Source organism: Crinia signifera, chromosome 12 (genome assembly GCF_055691185.1).
Source record: "Crinia signifera chromosome 12, ASM5569118v1, whole genome shotgun sequence".
Classification (NCBI taxonomy): domain Eukaryota; kingdom Metazoa; phylum Chordata; class Amphibia; order Anura; family Myobatrachidae; genus Crinia; species Crinia signifera.
In genome coordinates, this window is record NC_139228.1 from 19,034,703 (window position 1) to 19,061,312 (window position 26,610).

Consider the following 26,610-nt stretch of genomic DNA (forward strand, 5'->3'; position numbering starts at 1 on the left):
CATGCTTTGCAGGTGTCTCCACAGATGAAATAATTAGCTCCACCTGTGATATTTAAAAATGTGTCAGTGACTAATGATTGCAACTGTGCACCTGCCGGGTGAGAGGGAAAACGTGCACTGTTGGGGGGGTATGTGAGGACAAAGGTTGAGAACCACGGTCTTCGATGATGCAGCTACAAAGAATCTTGGTTTTTACCTGATGAATCCCTTTCTCTGGATCTATGGGGGATACTGGATGCATGGGTATAGTGGAGGAGTCTGGAAAACAACGGTTAACTTTGCAGAGAGCACATCCTTCTCCTTTCCTATCCCTCACTTTGTATACAAAGTTAACCTTTCAGTGCACAAAATTCTCCAGCTCAACTATACCCATGGTTCCAATGTCACCCAGGGAGAAAAGAAAAAAAAAAATACAATTGGGGCTTCCCCCCAATCCACTCCTAACCAATGAGCCAGAGCTGGTATTGTATTTAAAAAAAAAAAAGTGGGAAACTGTGTTGGGTTCTGCCTGGTTTCCAAAATCCAGGGTTGATAGTATTATAGCAGGAGTAGGGGGACGCAACCAAAAACCGTAAACAGCCCAAGGCTGAAACCTCTCAGAGAAAGCTAGAACTCCCCCACCCCCATCAAGTGCCTTACTTCAGGGACACATTGCTCCGCTCCTGCACTTCCCTGGTAATGTATGACTGACATCACCTGTTTTCAAGCACCTTATCATACATTGAAGGTGCATACACACTGTACAATTTTTTTTTCCCAATTTCGTTGAAAGACCTCTCCCTTGAACCCAGTGTCCTGGACGAAAGATGTTGAAAGATACAGTTTATAGGCTCTTTTTGAAAGATTTCCAAATTGAGCTGCATGCACAGTTGACAACCTTGATGAACAACTGGCGGGTATGGGCATCATCATTTGTTGTTAGTCTCAAACGCACTGAAAGATATTTTGACCTCCTGTCATTCAGAATGGCCGAGATAACCGAAATTGGTAAAAAAAAAAAAAAAATTGTACAAAAATGCACCTTAAGTCCAGGAGCAGAACTTTCTGTCCCTCCTGGAGAGGGTCGTGTTGGGAGATTGTGAGTGTGTATAACATACATACACTCACTCTAGAATAAACCCCTAATTGCTGACTGCATTTCTAAGCTGTTCCACAAACCTGGCAGCAGCCTCTTCACGCTCCTTACGATTCTGTTCAGCTTTCAGCTCTCTAAACTCTTGCTTAGCCTGACGCAGCTCTTCAACGCAGTCCTCAATGTAGTCTCTGGTAGAAACTAACGTAAGCAGCTTCCCGCAGAGTGCATGGAGAATCTTCAGCTTCTCATCTAAGAAACAGTGTATGGACCATGACATAAAATTGATGTGCAGTCTACTTTGTTCATTAACACAGCACTACGACTCTGGCACATCGGCCTACTGACAGACAGTATAGAGCAATAGATACTATAATATCAGCAGGTCTGGTTGTATTTGCGCACTAATAAAAAAGGAGATAATTTAAATCAAGGGGGCTGTTCAAATCAGCTTCTCACCAGGGGACAAGGCATACACGGAGATATTAGACAGCTTCTTCAGGATCGCAGGATGGTTAATACGGAGCTCCATGCAGGCATCATCAGTTGCAACAAAGCCACCCTGCTTCTGGTACCGGTACTTGGCATTGGCCGAGTTTGAGTCTGCTCCAGAAGCCAAAATGTGTAGGCGAAGGATCTCTGAAAGAGTGCAGCTGTCTAAAGCCAGGTCTTTTAGACTGCAGCCTGGGAGAAAGATTCACAGGTTGTTACCTCAATCTCCCCAAACATAGTCTTACACATTAAACATAGAAAAAACATTTGAGCTCACTCACACAGACAGGTTCCGTCCTCATATTCAACACTAGCACTACCCTAGCGAATCTCATCTCCTTGCTCCCATTCAGTGACTGCCTGAGCTCACTCAGGGGCAGATTTATTAAGCTTGGAGAAGAGATAAACTGGAGATAAAGCGGAGAAAAGGTAAAAGGAGATAAAGCACCAGCCAATCAGCTGTGTTTGTAAAAGACAGTTGGGAGTTGATTGGCTGCTGCTTTATCTCCTTTTACCTTTTCTCCGCTTTATCTCCAGTTTATCTCTTCTCCAAGCTTAATAAATCTGCCCGAGTGCTGAAACACCTTCCCTGCGATTGTCCTCTACAGGCTGTCGGTAATAGATTAGTGTTCTCCACAGGCTTACATTTTCGTCAAGAGATGCCCTGCCACCCAGCACTCGTAGTGACCTGATATTCTGAACTCTCACCAATTAGATCTTGTTGCAGGCAGAGGTGGATTCCGGACGGACCAATGGGAAGATCATGTGATTGACACGGCAGAGTTATGCGGACGTGAGTGCCACATGATCTTCCCATCGGACAGTCTGTCCGGAATTAGTGTCCGCCTGCAACAAGGTCTAACTGGAGAGAGCGCCGGGTGTCAGGGTACGATCAGTGTGGTGGGAGGCAGGCACGTGGCCTATCACAGAGAAAGGTTGCGTCAGGTGGAGGACTGTGATCCCTCCCTCCCTGAATAAAAAAAGACAGGGTGCGCTGTTCAGTTGCCTGACTGAGCAGCAGTGATCACAATGTCACTGTCTCTGTGTACACCCTGCTTAGCATTTTGTGTGGGCATTATTTATTCTGGGTGCTGCTTATCATTCTGTGGTACCAACTAGTTGGAACATTCTATGGCAGGACAGTAATTGTGTCTGTGACAGAATAATTGTGTGGTATTTGGATGACTAAAAACTTAAACTCTGAAGGTCAGGAGTAAAACACTATTATTGCGAAGACCCCCCACCCGGCTACTTCTTGATGGAAAAAAATTCTGGGGAGAACACTGTTCTAGACCTTTCCAAATATATATTTCTATATTAATTACCACCAAACAGGAGAAAAAAAAATAAAATGTAACCTACACACCATGATTTAACTGTGGCCAAGCTGCTGCTAAAGAGGCTACTGCTGACAGTGCGGATTTAGTGGTGTCTAGGTCTTCACCCAAAGCTTCCGTCAGGCCTGTAAACATAAAAGCAGACATGGGTTAGATAAATTGACAGTTCAACAGTGCATCAGGATTCCATAACATTGGGTGACCTACTTGACCCCGTAACAAACGCCAGGGTCGGAGGTATGAGGGGAGAGAAGTTGCCCATGTCAACCAATCCGCTCTGAAGTCACACCTGTAATTTGCATAATAAAAAAAAATTTATGCAGAGCAGCTGATTGGTTGCCATGGGACGCTTCTCCTCTGGCTCACTTCACCCTTATGACTGCTTCATACATCTATCCATGTGCTCCTAGAGGAGCGATAAGACCCATCTGTGCTCTTATTGCAAATGGTTATTGGCCATTAACATTTCCTTCATAAACGCTACAAGTGCGCAGACTTCTGACCTTTTGTTTCCGCTTCTGTTATCTGGTCTTTGGCCACTTCCTCTTCCTCTTCTGCCAAGGCCTGGAAAATGGCACTTAGGAAGAAGAACAGCAACTCGCAGAGAGGGCCTTCCGGATCACTGCTGACTAAAGCCTCTTCAAGCACTTCTGTAAAGAGAGAATCCTTCCATATAATCATCCGAACTGTGACTGGTCATAACCTGCAGCACAGTGCGGATAGATTTATTTTACATACCAAACGTTATTCCATCAGGAAATTCATCCTCAAGGTCAAAGAGATCTCCAAACGCATATAAAAATTCTAACACCATAATTGCATCTCCAAAACAATCTGGAGGGAGCCTGGTTTTCACTGGAGTAGGTAAAGGAAGCTCCTGAAAGTGGACCAAAAAATATATAAATTGCGTGCAACTGTAGATAATTTAAGAAAGAAAGAAGCCCTGAAAAGCTCCAATTATAGCATACTTCTGGGCAGGCATGTCAACAGACCTACCTTCAGATCATCGCACTCCATGTCTTCCCGCCGTTTATTCCACAGTTTTATGCGCTCCGCATATTTACGTTTTTCTTCACGTATTTTTTCTCGTTCCTGAAGCCACAAGATTGTGTATAGTGTACATACATAAAAAAGGGGAATAAGTGGCAACAAACTTTTTTTTTTAAATAAACAAATAAAAACTACTCTGCCTAGCACCACGTTTACAAAAAGGGTCAAAGGATTTTTGGCAACATTAAGTTTCTCTTATTCCATCTGCGGTACACTGCTACAGTGTCCTCCAATTTTAAACAGATTTAATGGTGAGTGCAAATCCTATTCTCTAACAGAGGACAAAGCTGCCCCCCTAGGGGAGGGAATGCTCAGACAAAAGGTGTGCAAAACTATTTACCCAAAACTAGCATCTCTACCTGCCAACACATTTAGCCTGAAAAAAACCTGGATAAAAAGTATAAACAGAGGACCAGGTGGCCGCCTTGCCCAACGGGTCAAGCGGCTCGACTAGCAAAATGAGCTAAAACACCAAAGTGCACAAAGTGCAGTAGTAATAAACCAGACCGTTGCTGGCGTGTAGAGAGGGAGAGGAGTTTCTGCGAACCTTTTCTCTTTCTAATTTAATGATTTCTTTTTCTTCTCTCTTCTTCAGCCTGTGCTCCTTCGGAGGAGCTGCCATCTGCTTTTCTCGGTTCCTAGGTCTTGCATTTTCTGCACGTTCCTTTCTCATTCTTGCTCTTGCCAATTCTGATGGGGAAACAAAGTAAAGTTTCTGCTTTATAGATATAATTATTTAACAAGAAACATTATTGCATCCAAAAATTGACTCGGAGTCAGATTCCAATGATTGATCAGGCCCGATCTCCATCTAAAGCAACAGGAGATCGTTGGGGGATATAGAATCGCCTGTTTTTATTGTGCATATCGCGCCCATTAAGGTTGTGTTTAGGCACCCATAGCTGCTAAATCTAACCAAATGGGCGCAATGCGAAAAGCCCCATTTTCTCGTTCAAACGGGTGACTAGTCGGGCATTCCAGCCATACACACCAGAACGGTGCTACAATTGAATAGCTCTGTTGGATGCCCTTTAGAGGCTGCCAGCAGAAAATCATTTAAATTTGGCCCTATGGGTCAGGACATCACATCTTCACCTTTCTTATAAACCAACAACTTCTCTCTTGTATCTGGAGAAGAACCCGTCCATTCTCTTTCCCTTGCCAGGCAGCACCTTGGTGTTGTAGTGTATGAACAGTTCAAGTTATACACTTCCCATATTGTACGTGGTGCAGATAAAGAAATCCTGGGTAAAAGGGGCTGTGGGCAGGCGTTGGCATCCCGAACCACTGAGTTGATCTTACCAATGCCCCAATGTTACTGAAGAGTAGGATAGCAGAGACAGATGTGGGATTGACCTGTTTATACATTGTACAACACGGATCTGTCTGCACACCGGATTCATTGCGCTAAAACAGGGATAAGGGACCTTCAGACCTCCAGCTGTTGTTGAACTACACATCCCAGCATGCTCTGCAACAGTTTTAGAATGGCTAAATAGCAAAACTGTAGCAAGGCAAAGGTTCCCCATCACTATGCTAAAAGTATAGCACCATTTTATACTTTGGTTTGGTTATACTATCAATGCATTGTAACGATTATATATTTTACTTCGATAAAACGGTTTTCTGCATATTAGCCATCATTCAACTCCCTAGTAAGGCCGGTCAATCTCTCTACATAGCAGCACAGGCCCAATGCACAATATCCTGCTCAGAGCAGTCAGTGCCCCCATGGTTAACACTGCGATACCAAACCACTGTACAATAAACAGCAACAATGTATTAGCCTTCATGTAAAAGTAGAGACTAGTACCCCTTTCACACTTTGATAAATATCCCGGGTTTTTGCACATGAACGCGCATCAACCCGGGATTTAGCTCAGTGTGAAAGGGTCTTGAAAGAATATCCCCGGATGAACATCCCGGGATTTCTACCCAGGTCCTGACCTGGGTAGATTCTGGAAGCGACCCAGGATGCGGTCAGTGTGAATGGTCCCGTACCTGGGATTGGGTACACGGGACTTTAAAAAAGCTGCTGATTGGAGCTTTCTTGGGCTCGCAAATGCTGATGTCATCTTTCAGAGCCCTGGAGTCCATTTCTAACAACATGCATATGTATTTGCAGGAATTTCCCAGGATCAGTGTGAATGGGGCTGTCCCGGGTCGATCCCAGGTCTGAGTGCAGTGCGAAAGGGTACAGTCCCAGGAACACATTCCCGGGTATGACCCGGCTCTGCGAGTGTGAAAGGGGTATTAGCAGCTCTGTGTCCCAGTAGCTGTGCAGCCTGTTAAGAACTGGGGAGGAATGATGTTCTACAGACCTCCTTGCCATAGAGGACATTCATGCACTCTCTTAACAGAAGGGAGTAAAGCAACATGACACGGTTCTCCTCTGAGAAGTGTTTTCCAACTGCAGAGTGGCACAGGGAGAACACAAAGCATGGGGAACGCTCTCCATCTGTGAAAGAAGAGCCCGCAAGTAATAGAATCAGATACAGTGGATATATAACGGTCTTACCCATAGCTTTCAGTTCATTTTTGTGCTGCATGATACGCTGGCGCTCTCTGGCAGCTGCGATGGGACTTTGCTTGTTTATGTTAAAAAAATAATAAAAAAAAATTATTTAGGATAGGGTTTTTTTTTTTAAACATATAAAAAAATACAATAGTTAATATGCCAGGATGTATAGCTGACTCACTAGTCTACACAAGTCTACCGCAGCCAAATGTAATAGCCTCCAAGTTCCGCGGTCATTCCGGATGCCGGACAAAAACTTTTTTTTTTCTTAAAAAGGGGGCAATCTATTACAAGGCAAAACCATGCCATGTAATGGATTGCCCCTTTAATTCCGATTTTGTCCAGCATGGCCGACGTAATCGGAGGCTTTTACTTTTGGCAACCAAGGACTATTCAGACACCATCTCCCTACAATTAATGAGCGACTTCCCCTTGTGGATTAACAAGTGAGCCAGCCTAGAATAGATAAGGGGCAGTGAAGTGTGTATAAAGGAGTAGCCCAAATACCATATGAATATCCTTGTGACAGTTGTGCTCCTTTGTGAGTGCATACATCTAATAGCCAATTGTACACAATAACTATTACGTTTGATTATATTACAACGTCTGAGTTCTTGTGACCGGCAATATTAGTGCTAAAAACTAGGCAAAAACTACATATTTAGTACAGTTTTTTTGAGCCACGATCAAACCAATGAACACAATTTATGTAGGTAACAACTTACCTGGCTGATCTGCTTATTTGTTATGGATCTTCGGCTTGTAGCAGACTCAAACTTTGGCGGATCATCAGGAAAATAATCAAAGTAATTGATCTCTAAGATTTGATACTTTGAAATTGTGCGTTCCTAAAGATGGCAATACATAAAGATCTGCAACATTAGTCATTTGCATCAACATAAAAGAAAAATAGATAAGGCATGAACACCATTAAAATGCAAAGATGTGAATATACTGTATCCCGGAATTTCCCAAACCAGTGTAAACAAAGAACAATGGTTATATCTATCTATCGCTCCACCCAGCAGTTTGGGAACTTCAACTAGTCAAGGGCTGGGCAATTGCGGCCCTCCAGATGTTGATGAACTACACATCCCAGGATGCCTTGCATCAGTTTCAGCATGGCCACACAGCAAAACTAATGCAAAGCATCCTGGGATGTGTAGTTCAACAACATCTGGAGGGCCGCAATTGCCCAGCCCTGAACTAGCCTCTTCAACTAGGTTGCATCTTTAATATTTGCAATAGATTGTTGGAGAACATCTATCCCATAGACCAGGGGTTCTCAAACTCGGTCCTCAGAACCGCACACAGTTCACAATTTCCAGATCAAATGACAGGCGCACTCATTACTGACAGACACTTCAAAAGATCCACAGGTGTTGCCAATTATTTCACTTGATTCTGTGAGGAGACCTGCAAAACATGCACTGTGTGGGGTCTTGAGAACAGACTGAGAAGCTATGCCGTAGACCTGGGGTAGCCAACCCTAGTCCTCGAGAGCTACCAACAGTGCATGTTTTGCAGGTCTCCTCACAGAATCACAAGTGAGCTAATTAGCTCCATCTGTGTATCTTTTAAAATGTGTCAGTGATTAATGATTGCAGCTGTGCAGCAGCTAGGTTGTCTGGAAAATGTGAACTGTTGGCTCTCGAGGGCTAGGGTTGGCTACCACTGCCGTAGACCAATAAGAGAATGGATATCGATAATTAGAGGCACCGTGGCAGACAAGTGAATCTCTGAAGAGGTTCTAATTCAGCAGGAGCCAAAAGAATGTCATCCAAATTTAAAAATTCTAATTTGAAAAGGGACATCCCAGGTTAACCCTTCAGAACCCATTTCATGTTTCCACAGTATCCCAGGGATGACATTGATAAAGTAGAAAAAAGGTTTTAAGCGACACAAAAAAAAATAATTATGATTTGGTAATTTCATTTAGAGCATAAATCACCTCAGCTTGTACATGAAAACATTAAGATTCATTCTAATCTACTATTTGGATACTCTAGCATCTGGCGAATCATTTTCACAGTATTTTCGGAAGTTTAAATGGACAGTGGTATATGAATGGCAACCATCACAATACAGTCTATGCAATATATATATATATTTTTTTTTAATAGTGTCCATTTAAATGGAGAAGGGGGAAATAGAAGCGTTAAGCCTGGTACCCTCATTTTTTTACTAGACTGACAATGCGATATGTTGTACATAGATCGTTCACATCTTACAATGTGTATACACTAGCATACGACTGCACATTATGTTGGCCGTAACAGCCATGGCAAATATTTATCGTACAGCCGATAAGTGTTAGAATTGTAGGATTACCAAAATTGTCCGGTTTGCCGCGTTCACCTTACTTTTTGAATATATATATATATATCAGGACAAGGAAGATATAGCACTCCAGGCGACTTGATGAAGGAAATACTCACAGACCAGTTAAGGTTCACAACGTTTCAATGCCCGTTTATTAGTGGCATTTCGCCACTAATAAACGGGCATTGAAACGTTGTGAACCTTAACTGGTCTGTGAGTATTTCCTTCATCAAGTCGCCTGGAGTGCTATATCTTCCTTGTCCTGCTGTCTGTTATGCTATATGGGCACCCGGCGCTGATTTACTTATATGGAGAGCCGGATCCTGCTGCAATTAATTATATATATATATATATATATATATATATATATATATATATATATATATATACATATATATATATACATATATATATATATACATACACACACACACACACACACACACACACGTACACACACACACACACAGCTACTTGTTCTATGTCTGACGTCCAGAATAAACTTGGTTCTGGATTAAACTGGAATCCAGTTGGTCCTGCTAGGTTTATGAACCACACGTACATGGGGGAAATCAGTCAGGATAGCGAGTTTTTGTCATTGAAGTTCCTTAAACAGCTGACAATAATGCTAGTTTTTTCAGAGTCTGAACCACAAAGCTAATGAAAAAGGGTGTGAAGCAGGGTGTAGTAACTCCAGCATTGTGTTTTTTGGCTAGATCTTTGTATGAGAGATATAATACATGCTACAATAATGCTTAAATGGGTTAATTAGCAGCTAGATAGCCATTGCTTGCGGGATTCCCATCAAAACTTGTGACTTTCAGTTAGGAGTCCCCGTAGGTCTCCCTATACTCCTATACAGCAGCGCCATCTGCTTACACACCACACCAGCAAGAACAACCCATCACCAGTGGTTGCCTGTGCAGCTGAAAAAAAGACCCCTGGTATACGTTGTGCGGGGAAAACAAAATATGCACAAATCAGCCATCTAACACCTTTTAAGAGCCATTAACACTTCCCCTTTACCCAGCCAGTATCCATGGCTGGGCCTATCCCTACAGCCATAATGTTTTAGTGCAGTTCTTCCAGCACATTGTATACAATCTACAAGTAAACTACATTAGAAAAACAGTAAATACCAAAATACTCTTTCACCATTAACATAACATCTTTATACAAATATACACTGTACAAACATTATTACCTTGGGTACAACAATCCCATTCTGAGTTTCACAGTGCAGCTTCAGGAAATATTTCAGTCTTTCCTTAGAAAACAAAGCAGGTTTTCGACTACAAAATAAATATATACATACATAAACATCCGTGAAGAAAACTAAAATGGAAAAAATCATCATGAATTACAATTTATTTATTTCCGGAAAGAGGAAAAAGATTAAAGCACTTTATAAATATTGCCAGGGTGGATTAAGAAATCTTCCTATCCATTGTGAACGGTGGTCATTAACAATGCGATATTGAGCATACACACCCGATTTTTTGTTTAAGCTATCACTAAGAACGGCCCTACAGTTTAAGAACATTCAATTTAATCATGAGACTGGTTTAAGGTGGGAAAAAAATATATTCTCGGTCATATTGGCAGCAGCTAGGAAATGCATCCATGTCCCGTCCTCTTTAGATTTGTTTAAAGGAGAAAGTATTTTTTCCTCTTCCAATGGACTGGTTGGAGGCTTCTTTCCAAAAAGAGAAACTAGAGGAACCACTTTTGGCAGAATGGGAAAGCTTGGTTGTCCCAATCTACCTCTATCAGGGGAACATATTCATAGTGGTTTCCTCTAAATATTTTGGTATTAAATGGCTGTCTATAAGACCCCCCCAATAATTACATGTTGAACCCTTTCAGTGCCAACCTTGCTGTGCGATGTTCAAAAAGTCTACTAAAAATGTCCGCTTCGCTTATATCGACATCAATATTTTTTTTATGGCAAAGCTTAAACAAAGCTTCAATTAATTGCCTTCAGATCATTTGCCGGCAAGAACTAAAGCGGATATTTTGCACATCTCACAGCAACGTTGGCCTCCAAAGGGTTAATTTGTCCATCTTCTCATCCCTTTCATCGCTTTACACATACACAATTTTACTTCAACTTACAGTGACATGTAATTTCTTAAGTACTGTCTTATCAGCTCCTCTGTAAAGGTCTTGAGATTACAGCCACTATAATGGCTTCACTCTATATACAATTTACTTCAATAAAAAAAAATTTGAACCTGAGCCATCTCGTGTTCTCTTCTATACAATTCTTTAGACCACACTATCCCATATTCAACCTGTGTTCAACCTAGTGGTTATACAGTTTACATTACATGGGTGTGCAGTGGCGTAGCTGTAGCTCCGCAGCCCCCGCAGTGGCGGGGAGGTCTGCGGGGCTATAGCTACCACTTACCCGCTGCTGTCCGGCCGCATCTGCCTGTCAGGCTTGTTTCACACACTCCGGCTCCTGCCGGACAGCGAAAACCCGTATGGCCAGGAAGCCGTGCAGCCCACACTAGTTTATCATGGAGGGGATGGCCACAGCCCGGTAGCCGTCCCTTCCAGTGGTGGGATCCGGCTGCAACCGTGCGGCCGGATCGGGACTGTCCCGTGTGAATGGACACAATAGTGTCCATTCACAACTACTGAGTGCGGCACGGCTTCCTGGCCGTGCGGGATTTCGCCGTCCGGCAGGAGCCGGAGTGTGTGAAACCAGCCTCACGGTCCCGTATCTCCCGGCATTAGCTCCTGCGGCTATAATGAAAATGGGCTCTTAGAAAATGGCTGCCCCCATACTGCAGACAGTTTTCTGTCTGCAGTATGGGGTCAGCCATTTTCTAAGAGTCCGTTTTCATTATAGTCGCAGGAGCCAGCGCCGGGAGAGACGGGACCGTGACAGGCAATTAGTGTGGGGGCTTACCCTCGCTGTGTCGGTACACTTTACAGTTACAAGGGTGTCCATATGGATGTTAAAGTTAGACACAGTTAAAAAAAAGGAACGTCAACTTTTTGCATGTCAACATAGACACTGCAGACCTATCAACCAGATACCGCATTACATGCTAATATTCTTTTCATACAAGCCTAGCATTATATTCACCCATAGCAGTAAAGCAAGGAACTGGGAGCAGCTTGCTGACACTTTACATTTTTTAACTAGTATCTCATTTAGAAATAAGTTTCATAGTTAGTACTATGGCCTAGATCAGGGAAGGGGAACCTTTGGCCCACCAGCTTTTAAACTACACATGCCCTGCTATAGTTTTGCAATGCTAAAAACTGTTGCAGGGTAACATTTGGGATGAGATGCATAGTTCAACAACAGCTGGAGGGCCTATCCCTGTCCTATATACAGAACCACATTAATTGTTCCACTTATGCCATTACAAAGGTTAAGTTTGAGATTTTGTCCAAATAGTTATTGAGCAAAAAAAAAAAAAAAAAAAGTTGGAACCCAGGACATACATACCGGATTTGGTTGTGCTTGACAAGTACAGACTCATACATTTCTTCTATAATTGGTTTCACTTTGTACTTTAGTAGAGTAGGGTTGATTAACTCTTTCTTCTTGCTAAAATCAAAAAAGGTGAAGGTGAAACTAAATTATTCCTTTAATTAAGGACTTCCATCACTTTGCTCAACTTCATCTCTAGTTCTTTGAATCAGTTAATGTTCAGTGTAAAGGGGCATACACACACACGGAGCAAATTTGTGTTACTTTCTAAGCAATCTGACTAGATTGCTTAGAAAGTAAGCACAGATATCTCCGTGTGTATGCTCTAAGATAATAAATATCTCTTGCTAACTAAGTCAGTGCATGCAGTCAAAATCTAGTCAGATTGCTTAGCAAATGACTGCAAATATCTGTGTGTACAGAATGAGAGATACTGATCTGGCTTTTTTTTGCTTAAGCAAAATTGCTTAGCACAAATCTCTCCGTGTGTATGTGCTCCCCATGGGAGATCTTGACACCAGGAAAATTGCTTAGCACAGATCTCTACATGTGTATGCCCCTAAAAATCTCTCCGTGTGTATGTGCCTCCCATGGGAGATCTTGGCACCAAGATCTCCCATGGGGGGCACATACACACGGAGAGATTTGTGCTAAGCAATTTTGCTTAAGCAAAAAAAGGCCGGGTAGTTGTTCAGAATGAGAGATTGCGATCAGTATCTCTCATTCTGTACACACAGAGAGATTTGCAGTCATTTGCTAAGCGCTACAACAATATTTTGCATATATAGAGTGCACTCCTGATAGGCAACAAGCGAGTAGCAAAAACAACTTAGGGGTGTTGCTCAATAAGTGGTATTGTTCAAATGCACACAGCTCCTCAGAGAAGAGGAGATACTAGGGCAGCCACATGGTAATCAGACTCTTTGTTACTAATTATATAGCAAATACCACAGTGACATACACTGTAAAATGATGGCACACACACTGCTGAAGACAGCAGAGGTGAAGTTTGCTAAATCCCAGGCTCATAAAAACACTAACTTCTAATAACTTTACATTGTGATAATCATTTCTCTATATGTAAAGTTTAAAGGCAAAACTGATGCGAAACAACGTGACTTTAGTACAAAATAAGGTACTCTTTACTTAGTTGGGCGCCCGTCGCGGTCATCGCGGGTACATTTATGTCTGGCCGCGACGCGACCGACGCGATGCCCGCGATTTCCCATTGAAACCCATGTTAAACATGGAAATCGTGTCGGTCGCGTCCGGCCATAAATGTACCCGCGATGCCCGCGACGCGATGCTCCCGATTTACCATAGGAATCAATGTTAAAAGGGCCGATGGACCCGATTTTACTGTTAAATGGCTCAATGGACCCGATTTGGCCATAGGAATCAATGTTAAATGGGCCACAGAGCCCATTAACCCTTAAATGTCCCCCCCAATTTTTAACGCCACCCCACAATCCACGCCAACCCGAAGCGTGGCGAGCGCAGCGAGCCCGCGAGGGGCGGCGGTACGCGTCCTCCGACCTTTTCATGCCCTACTATCCACTAGGGCGTGGAGTGAGAATATAATAATGTGGCGAGCGCAGCGAGCCCGAAGCGTGGCGAGCGCAGCGAGCCCCGCGAGGGGACGCGGATACCTTCACAGTTATACGCGTCCCCTCGCGGGCTTCACAGGTGTCCGTGGCGACGCCGACACCTGTGAAGCCCGCGAGGGGACGCGTCTACCTGTGAAGGTATCCGCGTGCGCTCGCCACGCTTCGGGCTCGGTGGCTCGCTGCGCTCGCCACACTATTCTATTCTCACTCCACGCCCTAGTGGATAGTAGGGCATGAAAAGGTCGGAGGACGCGTACCGCCGCCCCTCGCGGGCTCGCTGCGCTCGCCACGCTTCGGGTTGGCGTGGATCGTGGGGTGGCGTTAAAAATTGGGGGGGACATTTAAGGGTTAATTGTGCCTATTTGGGCTCTGTGGCCCATTTAACATTGATTCCTATGGCCAAATCGGGTCCATTGAGGCATTTAACAGTAAAATCGCGGTCAATCAGCCTTTTTAACATTGTTCCCTATGGGAAAATCGCGGTAATCGCGGTCATCGCGGGCATCCCGATTTACCCGCGATTTTTACCCCCGACGCCCGCGATTTCAATCGCTGGCGCCCTTCTAGGTAAAGAGTACCCAAAATAAACTGAAGGCTACAACAATGGGTATTTAACGTTGACTGCTGAAAATAAAAACACATGCAATACAGATTTTATTATTATTAGTTAAAATGTAAATGACAGATTCAATTAGCAACTCTTCCCAGGAGTAAAGTGCCGGAAGCCCTTAACCCCAAAAGCAGCAGTTAATAATTCTATCTGCTTGTACCCCCAGAAGTGTAGCCCAAAATGATTATTAAATGCTGCCCCTGGTCTTTAATGGAAATATGGTTACACACTGTACAAGTCCACCTGACTTTGCCCCTCAGACTACATGTCTAGTGTTCCCGCTAGGCTGTTTTAGCGGGGCGCTGCACCCTGCCCGATTTTTAAAGGGCAAAAGGCGCCCTGCCCCACTAGCAGCGCCCCGCTAAAAAAGCCTGGTGTCTGCCCGAATGCTTGCACGGGGAAGCCCACCGCCGCCTTAGATGGCGATGCCCGGCGCTTCCCCGGCATCTTCGCCCCTTTAGTGACGTCGGCGGCCCAGCACACCCCCTTTAGTGACGTCGGCGGCCTGGGACCGCCCCCCTGCCCGACCAAAACCCTAGAATGAACACTATATGTCTGTCATAATCTTGCAGCAAACAAGTACCACCTGCGTAGGGTAATACAAGTACAGCCGACATCTTATGACTAGACCTTAATACACAATGAGGGTGATACAATCGGTTTTGTGCCCGATCACCTGTCTTTTTAGGCAGAGATATTAAATTGGTTGTACCAGCTGGCACAAGTAACCGGGCGCACAATACTTTTCATGCTGGTCCCACCCAAACAGATCTGGTTAAGCCATGTAAAAGCAGCTAAACCCGTCTATACTATTAGGCGAATCAGGAAAATGTGAGAAAGAATTAACTGGCTCCTGTTGCATTTACTCCCGAATGTAATTGTCCCTTTGAGCACAGGGCTCCCTAAAAACAACTGAATTTCCCCCAATAGGTCTCTATAATTGATATTATTCTTCTTTATTACCAGTTCTGTGAGAGATCCTTAGAAGACTCCTCATCACTATCACTGATGACAATAGTATCATTGTAGACTGCATGACCATTTGTCATCCCGTTCTGTTGTGGAGGAACTTGAACTGCTAAAACCGTACACTCCAACCTGCCACAAAAGAAGACGGAATCAGCAATAATCACAGCATAAGAAGCAAGTTTGGACAGGTTTGTACTGCTTGAGAGATACAGTCAACATTGCACATGCGCTTCAGTTACAGCCTTTGTTCTCTACCATGCTGCATTTTGTAACCAACAAAACAATAAAAGTCTTTCACATTGGACAATGAGCTGACTACAGTAGAACTGCGGGGAGTTACACAGAACGTACAGCTAGCAGCTTTACCCTACATACATTTTATATTCTTACAATAATCTCCTTGTCTTTAGTCTATAGATAGCTATAAACAAAATGTAACAAACGGTCGAATCATTATGCACTTTACAGATAGCTGCCTGTTCCATCTGCTACACATTCAGAGGCAGCAAGTCATGAAACAGTAACTGCTCCCCAATAATGAATACAAAATCATAAGTGCTGCACTGGTTTACAGAGAACATGAAGACGGGAAAAGATTGAGAGCATTTAAAGATGTTTTCCATAATTGCAGACATATGGCTGTGCATTATGTAAATGAACCACAATAAATAAAAAACTGTTTTCCACCCTTCACTGCTTTATAGCAGGTTATGATGTTAGGAGCGAGGAGCATCTGTAACTAAAAACACGTAGGCAGTCACTAACTGTCAGGAAAGCTTGCTTTGCAGAAACACAGCAGAGATACAGATGTTCCCTCACACATCTGGCCTCTGTGAAATGCCTGGCATGACCGAGCTGGCAATTCCTGGGCAACTGTAAAGTTGGGTGTCTTTCTTTGGTTGAAAAAGACACCCAGCCCTTGTAAACGCGCTCACAGCTAGGTGCGACTAGAAGAGCTGTTTAACATGATCTCAGCAACAATGAGAGGACACATCTGTATGTGGATTTATAGTAACTTTGATTCTCTACTTTTAACTTAAAGATCTGTGAGGAGATGAAGTGGACGCAAGTTTTACCTTCACGACTTAAGGTGTGCACACACAGTGCAATTTAATCACTAAGCGATTTTGGCTTATTTTCGCTCATCGATATATCGCTTAACGACCATATCGCACAGTGCACCGTTTTTTCCCCAGCAACCTTCTAATTTCACCTCAAAAGACAACACTGGAAAGTCTCAATCGCAAGAGCATTCTCCTGCAACCAGTAGAGGACTGTCTGCGGGAGCGCAAACCTGCGATATCGCCCTGAAAACACAGGTGATATGGTTGCTTAGGGACCATTTAGCCAGCAATAATGGTTAATATCGCCCTGAGTGTGCAGGACTTTACACACAAACTTCAGTTATTTATTTTTCACATATACACACAGAGATAACTGCAGCAACTATATCCAAACCATAGTGCTATAAACATATGGTCATACACTTAGCTTTTAGCCTTGTTAAAAATCCATACACGGTCTGAACTTTACACTACAAACTGACGAGATTACTTTCACAAGATCTGCATAAGTTTACATATCCATAAGATACAACGCTTAATGGTAGATTTACGAAAGCCTTTTTCAAAACTATTGGTGGTGTTGCTCTTAGCAACCAGATTCTAGCTTTCATTACTTTTTGAGCTGTAGAAAATGATAGAATCTTATTGGTTGGGTATGGAATACAGACTGTTTGAATCCCATCTGTCAGAGTACAGGCAGCAGAGTTCTGCACACACTAGTGTTCCCATTACGATGTATAAGCAGGATGCCGCAACCTGTCTGAACTTAGGGGCACTTACACCGTCCATGCTGCCCATATGTAATGAACCTAGCATGGTGGTTTTTAAAATGCAGTGAAACGTGTTGCTTGGCTTGTCTACAGTTACACAAATCTGTGAACCAACCTTTAACCATAGCTTGCTACCTGAACAAAGTTTAATATAAAAATCTTAAATGAGCACAAAGAAGGAAAGAAAAAACAACCTTAAGACAAATTACCTTGCACCGTTATTTCTTACTACATCCACAATTTCCCCAACAAAGAAACGGTCCTTCATATAGTCATACAAGTCCTCACAAAGGTCCGATACTCTCTGATGATTACTGAGTGTTGCCAGATACATCATAGGCACAATCACTGGCTCGGGAAAATTCTGCAAGCTTTTACTAATTTTCTTTTCAGATTCGATAGCTTCTTGGTAAGTAAGCCCAGATTTTCCAGTGAGGGAGCAGCTCCACACAAGGCTGTTGCATAAGATTGTGCGCTCAAAAAAGTCACTGCAATAAGAAGAAGAAAAAAAACATAAAAGATGCATCAAAATGGTCGGTCACTAAGAGCGACACAATGTTTTAAAGCATGTATCAGTTCTAAATGCCCCTATTAACATCAGATGGTAAATGCAGACAGAATAGGGTAAAGTAAATTGTCTGCAATCACTACAGATTCGAAGTGACCAACCCAGAGGCACATCATGAAGAATGTAATTGCCTTCTTCATTTATTAGTTGAACTAAGTGAGCTGGGCTTTTTAGAAGTCACACAGGATATGACATTTTTAAGTTGAGTAGACTTCACATTACAATCCTATAGAACAGGCATGTCCAAAATATGGCCCTCCAGCTGTTATGAAACTACAAGTCCCATCATGCCTTGCCACAGTTTTGCCATTAGGGAATGCTGGGATGTGTAGGTTTCACAACAGCTGGAGGGCCATAGTTTGGACATGCCATAGAATAAAAGGCGTTGCTGCTCCTCACCGTTGCGGGGTTTCAATGAAAAGTTTTAAGCAAAGACAGTGGGATATATTCAATGTTTTTTTGGAGCTGTGATAGCGAGCAGCGCTGACTGCTCGCTATCACAGCTCGCAAGGTCAGTATTCAACTGACCCCTTACACACGTTTTCCCGGCTGTGCACGGCCGCTAAATGCAGCGGACTCCCTGCATTAGCCACGAGCCTCACTGTTAAGGGGAATCCTCGCTGTCCTCTGACATTGAACAGGGTGAGCAGCCAGCGCAGGGGTTAAACGGCTGCTCGCCCTACAGCTGGCCGCATTGAATACCGGCCAATGGAGTAAGAAATAATTAATCATATTTGGATCATTTTTATGTTCTGAGGTGGGAATTCAAGCGTTTTGCACGCCAGCAGCCACTAGATGAAGTGTTGCTTAGTTTGGGCAAGCACTGTAGATGGGTCTGGCATTACTGTTATGTTATTTTGGAGGGGCTGTTAACTAGTTACATATGATCAAATAAAAAGCAAGCCACACAGAGATACATCGTCTGGTTAGACAGATCAGACTGGCATATCACTCAGAGCACCATACACCACTGTCTACTTGTCAAACTATTTATTAGAAGTCAATACGGACCACTGAAAATATCTTGATCATACACAGCCATTTAGCTCTACCTGCTTTTATATGATAATCAAAATGTTGGCATATGTTGGGCCTTTTTTCTTGCTACTTTCCAGTAAGTCCATTACTCATCCAAATCTATAAACTCAGCATGATTCATGTGATTAAACCAGAAATGTTAATGGTCTTTATTTAAGAAACACATTGAGTAATAATTTGTAGTTGCACAAAACATTACTAGGCTCTCAGATTACATTGGGCTTTGTGCATTCCCCCCACTCATAACTTCAGTGCTCCTTCCACATGTATTGTAGTCTGAGATAGCAGTTGTGTCTGCGGGGTTCTGTCTCACACAAAAGCAGTTGAAAACAAAAGAAAAGAAATGTGGCTGGCTAGAATGCAGTCACACAGGACTGCATCAAGTACTCAGCAAAACTAAGATGTGATCAGCCACATCAGACATCTGCATAAAGAGTAACGTCAAACTGAACTCTATGGTTTAGAGGAAAAAAGAAAAAAAAAAAAGCACAAAAAAAAAAGCACACTCACAGGTGTGAGCTCACTGGCACAAGAGCACACAGAAGTGCACTACTACATATGCACAATACTCTGCACTTTGTTTAGTCATTTCTTACTGTAGTCATTTGCTCTTGGTCTAATGAACGACCTTCCTATACAGGTCAAGTGTTAGGTTGAGTCAAAGTTTTTTTACACCTGTGGGATCTCTCACAAGTGTTTGTCATGTCACGTGGTTCCACTTTTTTTTGTTACGTAGGCTATTGTGCTCTTACCAACACAAACGGTTGAGACGGAAGCACAACAACCTAAGATAAACAGGACAAGCTGCAGTCTGTTGGCACACATTACTCAGCATGGCATGGCTGACTAGTCACACACTGAATGAATGAAATAAAAAATCGGAGTAGCTACCAACCATTCAAAATTATGTTACATAACATCGGCAGCTGTGGGCGCCGAAATGCTGGCTATGCTCTGATGGGCGCCATCTAGTGAACGCCAACAGCCAAAACACTTGAATTACCCCCTCAGAGGTGAGGAGGAGAGTTAAGGTGCCCATCCACTACTGCGATCTAGCCTTTTTTTTTTATGTGAAAAGTGGCACATATATAAGTGGTTTACCTCCGATTCGAATCCGATGAGCGTCCCCGTGCGCATCAGATTGGATCTGGAGTTCATCATGGCTGCAGCAAGGATATGGCAGATCCCACAGCCATGACTGGCATCACATACAATACATTGTATGCAAAACGACAGCATAACCTATCATGAGGTCCAGCCGCTCGGGAAGAGATGGGCGAGTATAGCATGCGATACCTCGTACTAGTGGATGGGGGCCTATAGCCTTTTATTATATTGGATAGGTACCAGGAAAGTTTAGAAGTGTCAAGGAGCCCACAGGACAGAACATTACCGCATCCTCCAAATGAGAGAGTTAAATAGCTGCCTGGTTGCAGAGAACAGACCAATGGCAAAAACAGTGCACCCAGGAAGGTCTGCCACACATACAACCAGAACATACAGGACACATGCTACACACATACAGGGTACATGCAGCCCCCAGGGAAGGGGACATGCCACACACATACACCCAGAACATTACATATAGGGCACATGCAGCCCCCAGGGAATTGGAACATGCCACACACAGAACACATGTGACGCTGCCCCAGCAGCCATAGAGTAGTGCAGCCTGCCAGTGACAGGGCGCTGGGCTCTTACTCATACTCCCGGAACACCTCGTTGGTCACCCGGCAATAGAACAGGCGCTCGTCGGGCTCCATGTCCTCGGGCGGCGGGTAGCGGGAGAACGGCTTCCGGTGTAGCAGCGGCATCTCCTCCTCCTCCTGCTGGCCACACTGCGGAGAGAAACAGCGGCAAGATGATGAGCGAGTGCGCGGGGCGGGGACCGGAGACACCGGCACACGCGAGGCCTGTCAGTCACCCCACGCTCCGGCGGCGTGGCGCCAGGGAGACGCTACGGAGGCGGGATGAGAGGAGCAGCTGTAATCCCCCCCAAAAAAATAAATAAAAAGCCGATTCCCATATGGTGCGGGGACCCGGTGACCGCACAGCGCGCGCAGCAGCTCTCTCTCTCTGACGTCCCGCCGCCGGGCACTTCCGGTTGTTGGAGAGTCGGGAGTGAGTGAGTGAGTGGAGGACGGAGTAGGTGGCGCTCCGGTAGGCGGGAGCAGGGCGCGCTGCTGAGTACCTGGTGTCGCTGCTGCTGCTGCTGCTGCCGGTGCTGCTGGCGGGAGAGGGGATCTCTTCCCCTATTGTGCTCAGTCCCCAGCACGCGCCTCAGCACTCTGCTCCTATTGGTGGAGGCTGGGAGCCCAGGCTGGGGGGGTAAGTTGATGTATATACATCATCTTACTAGTAGCTTCTCCCATTAATGGGATCCCTGTTCCTTCCTATCTGCCCTACAAGTTCTACGTTATCCCACTGTGTGGGGCAGAATGGTGCAGCGCTGCATGCAAGCCTGATTGCGGAGCATAACTTGCGTAGAACTCAGCAAACGCATTTGCGCAAGTACAGGCGATGCAGCATTGCTCACGCCTACATCGCAGCTGCACTCATGGTGGTAAAGGCTGAACTGCGTTGTGGCGGCGGCAGCATCCCTACTTTAGGTAGACAATACTAATGCTGGGTACACACCAGGACGACTAGGGCCCGATCCCCACAATCTAGATCCAATTCCGATCAATTGGATGTAGATTGTGTGCTGATTGGGCCCTTTTCTGACCTGCTGTGGACCGATACCGATCCGATGCGCGGTCCCGCGGGTCGGTCGGTCGTTATTGAGATCCTACCTGCTGCAGGTAGGATCTCAATGACGACCATACAGCCGGGTGCGGGTCGCCATCGGATCGGACCCGCTCACGGTGCACATCGTGAGCGGGTCGTGCCCCCCCCCCCCCCCCCCGCATCACCGTGAGCGGGTCGGTCGAGACACTGACGACCCGCTCACGATGTGCATCGTGAGCGGGTCGTCCTGGTGTGTACCCTACATAAGTTAATAGTCAATAGTTCAACATGACAATCTACAAAGCATTATGGTCAACATAAGTTTTTCATGATTTTTTTCAATCCAATTTGAACTTTTTCATTCTTTACCATCCACATTGGAAACGATAATGCCTGAAGAATGGCAGGTGAAGAGCTACACTACTTGGGGGCCCATGTGCTACAGCATAAAAATTGACACCCCCAAAAACTCATGTCAATCTTTTCATGCGCCGACCATTTTCATGTAGATCTTTTGTGTGTGTTTTCTGTGTTAAACTTGTCCATGTCACGGAAGAACACGTATAATCACAGAGCAGGTCAAGGACTGCTAAGGCGCATGGTGTGTAATAGTTATCAAATGCTGTGCTGGTTCCATAGCTGAAGTTTTCCAAAGTAGGGATGGGACATCGAAAGAAAACGTCAGTTAAATGTTTTTCAACATTTGTTACAAAACATCATTTAGGCCTAAACATTGGTACTCTAAAACCAATGTTAACATAAGGTAACTTCTTACAATATTTCCTTGGTTAATGTTACAACATTCGGATTAACAAGTTTATAAGAGTAGTCCATTAGTGCATGAAAGGTGTTAGGACAGGAAGCAGGAAAACAATACTACGCACCACACAATCTTGGAAACCCCAGCAAGCCGCGGCGGCCACGTGACACCATTGTAAGCGGCCCAGCAAGAGCAAAGAGTGTAAGAAGCAAAGCAGGAGAGTTGGACCCAGCAACTACAAATATCATGTCCACAAACAACAGTAGGGACAGCCAACTAGGGTCCATCACATCTAGCCAATCCCGTACCAAAATTACTCACAAAGAGCTGTAAACATTATTTTGAATAATAGTTTTTATTTTACAGGTGTCACTAATACCCCTTTCACACCGCACTTGTTAAACGGTATATTGCCAGGTTTTTTTTCCATTTTAAAACGTTTAAGGCTGCAGTGGGAAAGCGCCAGAGTTTTAAAGATAACCGGTATTTCAAAACGTTTAAAAAGCAGAGGCCTAATCATTCACAAGGACCAAACGGGCTTCATATGGGGCAGACATTCGGTCTTAAACATTAGGAAGCTCCTCACAGTCATGCAATACCACCAGTCATTGAAATCCCCATCACCTCAGGCCATCCTCTCCCTAGACGCCGAAAAGGCCTTTGACATGGTCTCCTGGGACCATCTTATCACCACACTGCAAAACTTTCAGTTCCCAGAACCATTTATAACCGCAATTATGAATCTCTACTCCCAATCTACATCCCAGATTCTGACCAATAATTATTTGTCTCCCCCGTTTAACCTGAAGCGAGGCACTCGACAGGGCTGCCCTCTCTCCCTACTCCTTTTCGCTCTGGCCCTAGAGCCCCTGGCTATTAAACTAAGAGCCTCCTCCGCGGTAACAGGAATTAAGGTTGGAGCCAGAGAGGTGAAGCTAAGTCTGTTCGCAGACGACATGCTTTTTTTCCTATCGAACCCCCCCAAATCCATCCCGGAAGCCATGGCAATCATAGACCATTTTGGATCCTTCTCGGGACTCAAGGTTAACTATGAGAAATCCCGTATTCTACCCCTAGCCTGGCCCCCATCATACCCCGATTCCTTCCCAGCATTGAGTCAGTTTAGCATTTGCACGGCCCCTATGAAATATTTAGGCATTATGATACCATTGCACCTTAATGCACTATACACTTCTAATTTTAAACCTGTATTGCAGGCCATTGCAAAACTATTAGAAAGATGGCACACTCTCCCTTTATCTCTCTATGGCCGAATCACGGTGATCAAAAGTGTAATTTTCCCTAAATTGTCTTACCTGCTGCAAATGCTCCCCCTCGCCCTCACTAAAGCAGATCTTTCCCGTTATAATACTATGGCCAATAAATTTATTTGGATGGGGAAAAAACCAAGAATGCCCCTTACCAGGCTGTTCCTTCCTAAAGCTGAGGGGGGATTTGCCTTACCCCAAGCGCAAAACTTCTCCCAAGCCGCCCACTTCAGATACGCCACAGATTGGCTTCTGAACAAGTCGTCATACACCAATGAAAACCTGGAACGTGCCCTCTTCCACCCTTTTGCTCCAGCAGCCTTGCTCCATACCCCACGCACCAAGCTTCCAAGCGTTATAAAAGACAACCTCCTTTTCAAAGAAACATACACAATGTGGATCACCATCCATAAAAGATTTGCTAGGAACCCAACTAGTAGCCCCCACGCTACGTTCTGGGGCAACCCGTCCTTTGCCCCAGGTCTAAATAATCACTTATTTCTGGAGTGGCGTCAGAAGGGCATCGCAGCTATCTGCAACGTTTTTGACCCAGGTGGAAAGATTCTCTCTTTCACAGAACTGGCCGACAAATTCCATCTCCCGCGATCCCAATTCTTTATGTATCTGCAAGCCCGTCACTATGCCCAGTCTTTACCCCCACCTTTTACATCCCCAGTCACCACAGATCCTATCCTTAGTCTACTAGCCCCACACAACGTCCTGGGCTATAGAATAAGAAATCTATACCAGTCACTCATTATACTCCCAAGAGACAAGCTCCTCCAAATGTTGGAAATTAAGTGGAAAACTGATATCCCCTCACTCCCACTGACCCAATCATTACTAAAAAATCTCCCCACCACTCTCAAACACTTGCAGTCTGCTTCTCTTCAGGAAACCCACTTGAAATTCCTTAACAGGGCCTATGTATCACAGCGGCAAAGGAGTCACTTTGTTCCGGGAGATCTGGGTCTCTGTCCTAAATGCAAGATAGTAGGTGCCACCCTTTTCCATAACTTTTGGGAATGCGGCAAGATTAGAATTTTCTGGAGGAAAGTCCTGGGTTTCCTGAATACCTTATTTAACCTGCAACTCACATATGATCCCATCCCTATCCTTTTCCTTAACTTTAAAAATTGGACACTTGGACCGCATAAAAAAAGGATAATACCACTTCTTAGCTTGATACTGGTCCAGTCTAAAAAACTGATCCTGACCCACTGGATCCACAGGGTTACCCCGTCGCTTACGGAGTTGAAACACTCATTACTGAAAATCATGTATTATGAACGTCAGGCATCCCTACATGACATTGAGAAAGGTGTGATTCGTTTCTATGCTAAGTGGGACTTCTTTATTCAATCATTAGACCCAGAAATACAGTCTTCCATTCAGAAGATTTTCGAAAATACCACTTGGATCATGCTACGCCAGATTACATAGTATTGATCGTACTCTGAACCCCCCCCTTTTCTTTATCTCATAGTGAATGCTGTATTGTCTCATTTGTCATCTTCCCTTCCTTGTCCTCCCACCCCCCTTTTTCCCCTTCCTCCCCTCTTTGTTCGTATGTGTTTAAATGTTCAGTTGGCGGTTTATGGCCAACGTTATGTTATGTTGGAGGAAAAGTCCAATTTGAAATAACGGCGGGAAATGAACCACCGTTACACGGTAGGGTTCCACATATGTGGTCTCCCCTGAGTTACTTCTCCATCTCTCCCTCCTAGCTGGACCTGTATTAGTCTCAAAACTTTGTACGGTGGCTTTGTCTACTACCGACAAGTTATGCTTTAGTAATTTATATTCATAGTTTGCGAGATAAGCAGACCGGAGACTGTGTACAATGCATGCCGGAGACCTCTTCTGATGTAACAGTTTACCTGTATTTGTATTTTATTATTATTTGTTTTGTTTTCTCTATTTTAAAAAAAAAAAACTACAACAAAAAAAGCAGAGGCCTAACGTTTCAGAGCCGTTTTTTTATGCAGTGAGAATGGCTCTGAAACGGTATTTAGTAAAAACAACAGACTACAGACCTGTGATAGGCTGGCTGCCTTGAAACGTGTTCAGGGGATTAAACGAGTTGATTGATGTGAATGGTATTTAAAATGGTAATCTACTGCAATGTGAAGGCTCAGAGTCATTTTAAATACCGGTTTTTCAAAAGTTTAGGCAGTGTGAAAGTGGTGTTATTTGTATTTTTTACTGTTTTTTATACCTCACTATTACATGCATATCGCTTGTTTTTTAACCACTATAAAGATATAAGTATTTTCCAAATTCTACAACATTTTAATATACATAGTACTGTATAGGCTTTAATATTTGTATCATCCTGAAAAAATAGAAACAAGATTAAAGAACGTCAGTTGTAAGGTCAATAAACAAGAGACTTCAATATCCTTTTCCACAAATTTGCCCGCCATAAAATTAGCTGAACATACAGATGAGCCGCTATCATTAGAGCAGCTCCTGGCGATATCACTATGCGCCGGCAGCGTCCGACAGAATGTGGGTTGCACACGAGACGCACACGCGCCCCATTATGTCAGAAACCCTGCCTGTCTCCCTGAAGCGATCCTGTCCCAGCTGCCTTGCTGACGGGGACTCACACACGTGTGAGCCGCTCACGCTTCCGCCGGCCCGCACATCACTGCCCTCCGCCAGCACTCACCAGCTAGGGGGATATGGCGAGCGCTCGGCAATGCCAAGGGCAGCTCCATCTGTGAATTTTCTATCTAGAAAATATTGTAAACAGAAAAGAAAAAGTGGAAGTGAATAAGCCTGTCAAACAGGCCTAGATAATGGTTATCTATACATTTGAATATTGTATTGGGGGATTCTGTAACAGTATTCTGTTTTCATACCACCACTGTGAACTTAACACAATAACGTATTTGTTTTTTTAAGGTCTGTGTTCAAAGTGTCAATAAAGTTTTCCTATTTAGAAAAGAAGTGTGTTTTTTTTTTAAAGAGATGATTCGATC

General features: G+C 44.1%; 1 protein-coding gene across 1 annotated transcript in view; it reads right to left on the reverse strand.

Moving 5' to 3' along the window:
• BAZ1A (bromodomain adjacent to zinc finger domain 1A) overlaps positions 1-21,152 on the reverse strand; it is a 56,662-nt gene extending 35,510 nt beyond the window's left edge. The window contains exons 1-15 of the mRNA XM_083166294.1: positions 21,060-21,152; positions 20,570-20,706; positions 17,472-17,750; positions 15,423-15,557; positions 12,258-12,359; positions 9,996-10,083; positions 7,195-7,317; positions 6,470-6,539; positions 4,499-4,641; positions 3,898-3,993; positions 3,640-3,778; positions 3,405-3,551; positions 2,931-3,026; positions 1,532-1,756; positions 1,159-1,324 (exon numbers count right to left, since the gene is read on the reverse strand). Of these exons, the coding sequence (XP_083022420.1) occupies positions 1,159-1,324; positions 1,532-1,756; positions 2,931-3,026; positions 3,405-3,551; positions 3,640-3,778; positions 3,898-3,993; positions 4,499-4,641; positions 6,470-6,539; positions 7,195-7,317; positions 9,996-10,083; positions 12,258-12,359; positions 15,423-15,557; positions 17,472-17,750; positions 20,570-20,682 (1,922 nt within the window). The 5' untranslated portion in view covers positions 20,683-20,706; positions 21,060-21,152. The remainder of the gene's footprint in view (positions 1-1,158; positions 1,325-1,531; positions 1,757-2,930; positions 3,027-3,404; positions 3,552-3,639; positions 3,779-3,897; positions 3,994-4,498; positions 4,642-6,469; positions 6,540-7,194; positions 7,318-9,995; positions 10,084-12,257; positions 12,360-15,422; positions 15,558-17,471; positions 17,751-20,569; positions 20,707-21,059) is intronic.
• Between the last annotated feature and the right edge of the window lie 5,458 nt (positions 21,153-26,610).